This window comes from Silene latifolia, chromosome Y (genome assembly GCF_048544455.1).
Source record: "Silene latifolia isolate original U9 population chromosome Y, ASM4854445v1, whole genome shotgun sequence".
In the NCBI taxonomy this organism is placed as follows: domain Eukaryota; kingdom Viridiplantae; phylum Streptophyta; class Magnoliopsida; order Caryophyllales; family Caryophyllaceae; genus Silene; species Silene latifolia.
Genome location: NC_133538.1, coordinates 130,895,206 through 130,904,767, shown reverse-complemented (window position 1 = coordinate 130,904,767; position 9,562 = coordinate 130,895,206). Strand labels below are relative to the sequence as shown.

The window sequence follows — 9,562 nt, the reverse complement described above, 5'->3', positions numbered from 1 at the left end:
TCTCACGATTTCCAACAAGGGTAAAGGTAAGGGTAAGGCTCATGGCGACCTAGCTGTAGGTAAGCCAAAGTTTAAAAAGGCAGGAAACGGTAAGAGTGCGCCTGGTGAGACTAGTGGCTCACAGGGCAAGGCAAAGAGCAAGGGCGGTGACATAGAGTGCCACCATTATCACAAGACTGGACATTGGAGGAGGAACTGTCCCGTCTACCGTGAGGACATCAAAGCAGGCCGCGTCGTTCCTGTTGGTATGTCATCTTATATTCATATGATTGAGATTAACCATGCAAGTTTCAGAACTTGGGTACTTGATACTGGTTGTGGTTCTCATCTGTGTAATCATTTGAGGGCCTAAAGAACATCATACCACTCGAAAAAGGTGATGTGGACCTGCGAGTCGGGAATGGAGCACGAGTTGCTGCTGTCTCGAAGGGAACATATGTAATCCAACTCCCTAGTGGTTTTGAGTTATTTTTAAATAACTGTTACTATGTACCCAGTTTGTCTAAGAACATTATTTCTGTTTCCGTACTTGCTAAAGACGGTTTTACATTTTCAATAAAGGATAATAGTTGTATTTTCTCTTTCAATGAAATGATTTATGGCAAAGCAGTTTCCATGAATGGAATTTATATCTTAGACCAAACTACAGAAGTATTACACGTGAATAATAAGAAAATAAAGGTTGGTGACAAAGATCAAACCTATCTATGGCATTGTCGAATGGGACACATAAATGAGAAACGCGTGAAGAAACTCGTCGATAATGGGACTATTCCCGCATTCGATTTTTCTACATATGGCACGTGTGAATCATGTCTCATTGGCAAGATGACTCGAATTTCCTTCAAAGGTGTTGGAATGCGCGCTAGTGACCTATTAGGACTCATACATACGGACGTATGTGGACCTATGTCAATTACCGCTAGAGATGGATATGGATATTTTATCACTTTCATGGACGATTTGAGTAGATACGGATATGTCTACTTAATGAAGCATAAAAGTGAGTCCTCTGAGAAATTCAAGGAATACCAGAACGGGGTACAGAACCAACTGGGTAGAAAGATTAAAGCACTCCGTTCAGATCGGGGTGGCGAATATCTTTCAAATGAGTTTGATCAACACCTGAAAGACTGTGGAATCGTTCTGCAGTTAGCTCCACCTGGAACACCTCAATTAAATGGTGTGTCCGAACGGAGAAATCGAACCTTACTTGATATGGTTCGATCCATGATGAGTCACACGGTAGTGCCTGATTCATTATGGGGTTTTGCTCTTTTGTCAGCTGCTCTTATACTTAACCGAAGTCCGTCTAAAGCTGTCGACAAGACTCCATATGAAATGTGGAAGGGAACGGTCCCTAACTTGTCCTTTATTCGGGTTTGGGGCTGTGAGGCTTATGTGAAGTGGAGACACGAGGATAAGCTCGGCCCGCGATCGGTCAAGCCATACTTTATAGGTTATCCAAAAGGAACATTTGGTCATTACTTCTATTCGCCTACTGAACATCGAGTTTTTGTTGCGGCTAGTGCGACGTTCTTAGAGAAAGAATTTCTCGAGAACAAGACAAGTAATAGAACCTTCGAGCTGTCGGAGATTCCAGAACCAACAACCGAGGAACGGATGGAGGAAGTTGTTCCTCCAACTATTGATACGGTTAATATTCCTAAGGAACCTAGGAGGTCGGGTAGAGTCTCTTATCCTCCGGACAGATATATTGGTATGGTCGAGGAGAATGACGTTTTACTCCTAGAGAGTAATGAACCCGTTACCTATAAAGGTGCTATGACCTGTTCCGACTCAAAGCTATGGCTCGAAGCCATGCAATTCGAGATGGACTCCATGTATGAGAATGACGTGTGGGATCTAGTTGATTTACCTAATAAGGTAAAACCTCTACAGTGCAAATGGCTTTACAAGATAAAGCGTTCTGTAGACGCGCAACCAGATACCTATAAGGCACGACTTGTGGCAAAAGGTTTCACTCAAGTGCACGGATTGCACTATGATGAGGTTTTTGCACCTGTAGTCATGCTACGTTCCATTCGGATAATCTTAGCGATTGCCTCTTTTCATGATTGTGAAATTTGGCAAATGGATGTGAAAACCGCCTTCTTAAACGGTTATTTGGAGGAAGAGTTGTACATGGTGCAACCCGAAGGTTTCATAGATCCTGAACATCCTAAGAAAGTATGCAAGCTTAAGCGTTCCATTTATTGACTTAAGGAAGCTTCTCGGAGTTGGAATCATCGTTTCGACCAGGTGATAAAAGAGTATGGTTTCAGTCGATCGGTCGAGGAACCATGCTTATATATCAAGTCGAGTGGGAGCAAGATTGTATTCTTGATATTGTATGTCGATGACATACTCTTGATTGGGAATGACATTCCTCTCCTATCTTCGGTTAAAGAATGGTTGAAGAACCATTTCCGGATGAAAGATCCGGGTGAGGCACGCGCATTTTTTTGGGAATCCGTATCTACCGAGATAGATCACGACGGACGTTATCACTTAGTCAGGAGTCTTATTTGGATAAGATTCTTGAGAAGTTCAGCATGACCAACTCCAAGAAGGGGAACCTTCCAATGACGACTGGGATGCAGTTGAGCAAGTCTTAGTCACCCACGACGCCTGAAGGGATTGAGCGCATGAGTCGTGTTCCTTATGCATCTGCAATAGGATCGATCATGTATGCCATGATATGCAGACTTCGAGACGTGGCATATGCATTGAGTATGACGAGTCGGTACCAAAAGACTCCAGGTGAAACACACAGGATAGCAGTTAAAAACATCCTCAAGTACCTACGGAGGACTAAGGATTGGGTATTGACTTATGGAGGCGATTCTAAGCTATGAGCAATCGGTTACGCAGATGCTAGCTTCCAAACGGTTCGAGATGATTCAATATCTCAGTCCGGGTTCGTCTTCACTCTTAATGGTGCTGCGGTCAGCTGGAAGAGTTCCAAAAAGAGTGTTATAGCAGATTCTACTACTGAATCCGAGTACTATGCCGCTTCGGAGGCAGCAAAGGACGCGATATGGATGCGTCAATTCTTACAAGGACTTACGGTAGTTCCTAGTTCGAATGACCCGATCACCATCTATTGTGACAATAGAGGTGCCATCTTCCAGGCTAAGGAGCCAAAGTCTAGCAACAAATCTAGACATGTACATCGGAAAGCTCACCTGATCCGTGATTATGTGGAGCAAGAGAAAATAGTGATAGACAAGATTGCGACGGATGATAACATCGCGGATCCTCTCACTAAACCGTTGAATTATGATAAGCATGTAGGGCACGTTAATTCCATGGGAATTAAATGCGTTCCTGAGTTGTAGTACTTGATTATGGATTTGATACATTATCTTTTTCATATATACTATTTATAACTTCATCGTTTTATATATAATATTTTGTTTTTCATGTGGATTGTCTTGACAACATTGAACGCATACAAAGTGAATGAATTACATTATATTTGTTTTGGTCCGTAATCGCTAATGTGAGCTGATAATTCCAGCTATTATATTGTGCAGTCGATTGATGGTGGGTTCAACGAGCCATAAGTCAAACGGTTGACTGATCGATCATAGATGCGAGATTATAACGATACCTCGTAGGACAATTTTTTTGTGACAACGTAATGGAGTCCTAAATGTTTAATAACATTCGGTGCTAGGTCGTGGATAGGACATCCATTGTGTTCCTAGAGTCGATTCTTTTGACTATCGACTGTCTCTTGAGATTAAGGCAGTTTTTGGGTGACTTTGGTTTCTTTCTCACGGTCTGCCGTAACTGGAGGCTAAGTAGATTTTTTCTAGGTCATTTCATACTGTGCTTACATCTGCAGGATTCGAGTTGAGGAAAATATCCAACCCTTATCAGGTATAGTTATTTCTCAGGGCCACTCGAGGAGTTGTAACTGAAATGTATGGCCATGCTCGAATGTTGATTCGTTTATCAGTTAAGTTACTCTCTAGTCGGGGAAACCACTCTTGATGATGATCGCTTGCAAAATACGACCTTTGTGAATATGGATTTGAAAATTGTTTTACATTGAGTGGGAGAAATTTTAGGATATGAGAATCGGTTATCGCACATACACTTGTGAGGACAGGTGGGAGTTTATTAGAGCTTGTGTCCTCCACAAATTAGTGTGATAACATTTATAAATCTCTTACAGGTTCACAAGGGTATACTTCGTATATTTAATCAGTTGATTAACGTTTACCTAATAACGGTTGGCTTGCTAGAAAGTTTGACGTTATTATCATACAGATGGCTGTGATCAACTGGTCCCTAAAGGTCACACCTATAGGATGTGTTTGAGAGATGAGGTTATAGAAATATGATCACATTGATGCTTACTATGACTAAATAGTTAGTCAATGTGTTGATGAGACAATTATTTAATGAAGATTAAATAATATTAGTTAAGACGAATTAACTGTGAATTCGTAAATTAAATATAATAAGTTATATTTAATTAAATGTATGTAATGTTAGCTTGGACGAATTAATCTGTTAATTCGTAATTAAATATAATCGGTTATATTTAATATCAATAAGTTGAATGTGTCATAGTGGTAATAGTGAGGGTACACAAACCAAGAGGTCATGGGTTCGATCCTCACTAGATGACAATTTAACACATTTTATACATTTTTTGAATAACCAAAAATAAGGAAAGAATACTCCTTATTTCGGTTATGGGCCGAGAAAAATAGAAAAGAAAAGCCTACCCTAATTCATTCCTATACACGGTTTATAGGTGAGTAAGGGAGAGGATTTTCTGACCTAATTCACTTTTCATTTTTGCCTCCTCTCTCATCGAAAAACACAAAGAAAACCTAAAAAATTATTTTAATTTTTGGATCGATTCTAGCAAAATCAAGGGCGTTTCTCGGAGCATCTTGGGTGCAACTGATAGGAGAATATCTATTTTGATATTGTTCTTAGGCCGTATTTTCTAGGACCGAAGGTTAATTCTGAATCCTTTACTTTTGTTTATGTATTTTAATTTATGACTAGTGATCGTCATCATTAAATTCGTTATAATCCTTCATTTTAAGGGAAGTATACAGATTATTTCCCACAGTTAGATCAACCTTACTATGGTCTTTCACATGCACAGAATCAAAGGACACCCCTTCCTCATATTAGACTTCAATGTCACCGCGGCAATCACTTTGACTTTGGGTTTGGCAACAAACCCACGGTAAGACACACTACCTCCCTTAGGACCTGTCAAAGAGACTCTCTTTTGGTTACAATCTATTCTAGCCTTGTACTTACCCAGCCAATCCATACCAACTATAATCTCAAAACCATCCATAGACAACTCTAACAAATCCACTGGAAGGTCAACCTGCCCAACTATCATAGATACACCTTTATAAGACCTCCCACAAGATACTGACTCACCCGACTATATAAAAACCTCATCTTTTACAGACTCAAACTCTCTCAAACCCAAAAACTTAGCATGACTCGTATAAAAGAGTGTGACGCCCCCGAATCAAACAAAACAAAGGTAAAAACACCACTAACAAGAAAGGTACACGTGATCACGTGAGAATCATCCTTAGCAGCTTTTTTGTCCATCATGAATAACTTGACATTGGTCTTTTGTCCACCTCCCCGGACTGTACTGGCAGAAGTTTGTTAGCTGCCGTTTTCTGATAAGAGTTACCGCCATTGCGGTTAGATCCACCGTTTTTCTTACTATGACCTCCTTGGTTATTCCATGACCAAGATGACATGTTGCTCGCATAACTCTGAGGCGGACCCTATGAGAAACTCCCCTGCGATGGTCTCTAAAAACCTCTCCCCACAGCACTAGTACACTCATGCCTCTTATGGCCCATACCGCCACAGTTATAGCAAGAGATGTTGCAGCTACTACTACTACCACCATGACCACGCCCAAAAGAAGCTCCACTACTAAAACCCGATCCCGATGAGTAAGCCCTCGCCTGGTTGTGGTTACCTCTCTTGCAACTGGACTGACCACCACCCTCACTCTCAGCCTTTCTCTTCTCAGGACCCCTCTCCTTGTTCTTCTTGGCCATTTTGACCAATCTCTCAGCTCTCCCTGCTCGCTCATACACTTCCTTAACATCTGTAAGCACCCCAATTGGTATCTTCTCCATTATCTTGTAAGTCCACCCCTTCTCAAATCTCAGTGCCAAGTTCTCCTGATTAAACCCCATATCCTCTACATACCTAGACTTCTCGTTAAACTTATGATAGTACTCAGCCACAGTCATATCCCGAGTCATGTTGAAATCATCAAACTCCTCCCTCAACTTACTACAAACATGTTCAGGTAAAAATTCCTGGCGCATAGCTCTCTTAAACTCGCTCCATGGTATAGCTGACTTCCCCTGCCTCACATACAAATCTAGAGCACTCTCGCTTACCTTGTCCCACCACTCTCCCGCAGCATCTCTCAAGTAAAATGCAGCTTGTTTCGCTTTAATGTTCTCGGGACAGTGAACCATATTCAAGATGTTCTCTATCTCTCTATGCCAATTGTCGAGCAAAATTGGCGCATCGGTACCCATATACTCTTTTGGGTTGAAGTGGGCTATCGTAGTGCTCAACATGGCAAAGTCCACCCCAACTTCTTTGTCTTTCCCAAACTTTTTTAGGGCCTCGGTAAGCGCATTTTGATGCTCAAGCATCTTGAGTATCTCATCTACACTCATTTCTTGCGCGCTAGTGTACAAAGCTGATCTCTTTGGCAGCATCTTTAAGCTATAAGAGAAGAGATAAACGTAAACACATAACCTACGACTCAAAGCGCATATGACTTGTACGAACCACACTCGATCAAGCAACTAAACCCACTTGATCGAGTTGAGGTCATATGATCGAGTTGCCCACTTACTCGATCGAGTACCTCAACTCCAGAGCCTGACCAGAACGTACCACATAACCCACTCGATCGAGCCCCACAAGTACTCGATCGAGTAGCCCCTACTTGATCGAGTACCCCACTTACCCGATCAAGTGCCCCAAAACAGCAGCGACTGCCCAAAATCGTCATATACCCCACTCGATCGAGCTCAGCCCACTCGATCGAGCCCAACCTACTCGATCGAGTCATGCTGACTTTCTAGCTACCCGCATGCTTTAAATTAACAACTTTTCGCAACATCATTGATGTATATATATATATATATATATATATATATATATATATATATATATATATATATATATATATAGGAATGGGATCATGTGAGTATTACTTATATATTTAAGGATTGCGGATTAATACTATCATAGGTATTTAGGGTGGAAAAAAACAAGGGCAAATTAATTAGTAATTTTATGCATTAGTATATAAGCTTCTTTTCCCAACCAAAACCGTTATTTCCTCTTTATTCAGCTTCTCCCTCTAACTTCTCTCTACTGTAGCTTGTTCTTCCATTATTGAGCTCGGGAACCCTAGAATTTAAGGCTGATCTCAGTTTTTCCTTCTCATTCTTCACAATTATCATACTATTCCAATTAATTCGTTTGCTCAGGTACGTTTTTGGTTCTCATTCTTCACAATTCTCGTTTTTCGTCCCTATGTTTCGAATTCGTTGTCATCTTACTCCGTTTCTTCTGATTTCGTTTGTATACTTTCAATTTCATCTTGCTTTATTTGTTATTTTCAATTTAATTTCGTGTTTCCCTAAATTCGGTACAATTTTGTTTGATTTCTAGGTTTTCTGCTCAAATCTCTATGTATTCAATCATCATTCCGATGTCTGGTATGTTATTGTTCTTAATTTCAGCGTCATTTTCTCTTTATTTTGTACTTTCAGCTTTCAATCACATGTTCTTTAAATTTTTGCGAAATATTCTCTATTACTAGTCGTCTTTATTTATGTTCTTATAATTTTTGTACCTATAAATATTTCCTGTGCATTTACATTCTTATTTCATGTGATCCGTTTACTTTGACCTATATAACGTTGTCATATTGATATTCTAACTAAATATGATTGTGTGATATGAATTGTCTAATTTAGTAAAAGTTGATGGGTGTGTTATGCATTTCGTATCATTTTGTGCCTTACAGCAAGTGTGTTTTTGTTTTATTCAATATGTGATATTGTTTTCTAGAACTCTTAATATTGTTTATGGTGATATGTAATATTGTATATTCACCTGTGTGATATTGTTTTCCAACTTCATGTGTGATATTGTTTACAGAATATGTGATATTTTTTTCCTGGATATGTGATATTGTTTATATACTTGTGTGATATTGATTTCCTTCATATCTGTTAGACTTTTTCTTGTTTATTTACATTGTACTTTTATTGCCAGATCCTACAAGTAATGTCACTTCTTCTTCCTGCAATGATATTCATGTGTCTGCAATTATCTATAAGGATAGTAACGATATTCTTGAGTCTTCAATTTCTTCTACTGTACATATTGAACCACCTGATGCATCTAGCTCTACTCCACATGTTGAACAACATTCTGTCCCTTCTCGTGTGCATCAACTACTTTTGGACTCCACACCTGGTGGTAGTGAATTGTGGTCAAGGAAAGTTGCAGTTGAGTTTAAACCTCATATTGGACAGTTTTTTGTGACGTTGGAAGAAGCTATTAGTTTTTATGATCTGTATGCAGAAGCATGTTGTTTTGAATCTAGGAAGTATTCCCAAAAAAGGTTTGTTTCTAGTGATGTGCAGTATAAATTTGTTGATTGTAACCGTGAAGGTTTTAGAGATCGCAAGAGGAAGGCTATTGTTTTAGATAGTGGAAAGGAGCAGGCAACTCCCAGGCCATTTGATATTAGGAACACTAAACTAACTAGGATTGGGTGTACTGCTATGATTGAGTTTCGCTATAATGGGGATGGGTATGTTGTTTTCCAGTTTCGTGAGTGGCATAATCACCGTCTTTGTTCACTTAGAAATCTACAATTTCAAAAAATACACAAGAACCTCCATCTTTACCATAAAAAGAAAATTATTGATCATTCAAGGGTTAATCAAGGCCCAACAATGGCATTTAGAAATGTCAAGGAATATGTAGATGGCTATGAGAATGTTGGAGCTCAACTGGTTGATTTTAAGAATTTTGGAAGGGATATCAAATGTTTCATAGGAGACCGGGATGCTCAACTGTTTGTTAACCATTTTGAGGATAAACGTGATACCACTGAAGGTTTTTACTTTGCTTATGAGGTGGTTTCTGGGAAATGTTTGGTTTGTGCGTTTTGGTGTGATGCAGAGTCTCGTAGAAACTATGCTTTGTTTGGTGATTACATCACTTATGATCCAACTTAAAACACGAATAAGTATTGTATGGTTTTTACTCCTTTTACTGGTATAGACACTACTACAGATACAGGCTATAACAACGGGTAAAAACCGTTGTTAAAACAAAAAGCGAACGTTGTTAAAGCGGCCGTTGTAACAGGTATTTACAACGATTAGGTTATTTACTAAAACCGTTGTGGAAATTATTCACAACGGTTAAAAGTCGTTGTTGTTGCGAGTAAGTCGTTGTGGAAAGTTTGACAAAATTTTGATGAGAAAGATAT

The 9,562-nt window shown here is 39.5% G+C and overlaps 1 protein-coding gene across 1 annotated transcript; it reads left to right on the top strand.

Moving 5' to 3' along the window:
• The first annotated feature begins 7,762 nt into the window (after nt 1-7,762).
• LOC141628923 (protein FAR1-RELATED SEQUENCE 5-like) lies at nt 7,763-9,305 on the top strand. Its single transcript, XM_074442006.1, has 2 exons — nt 7,763-7,769; nt 8,332-9,305. The coding sequence occupies exons 1-2, from the start codon at nt 7,763-7,765 to the stop codon at nt 9,303-9,305; spliced, it is 981 nt and encodes a 326-aa protein (XP_074298107.1).
• The last annotated feature ends 257 nt before the right edge of the window (nt 9,306-9,562 follow it).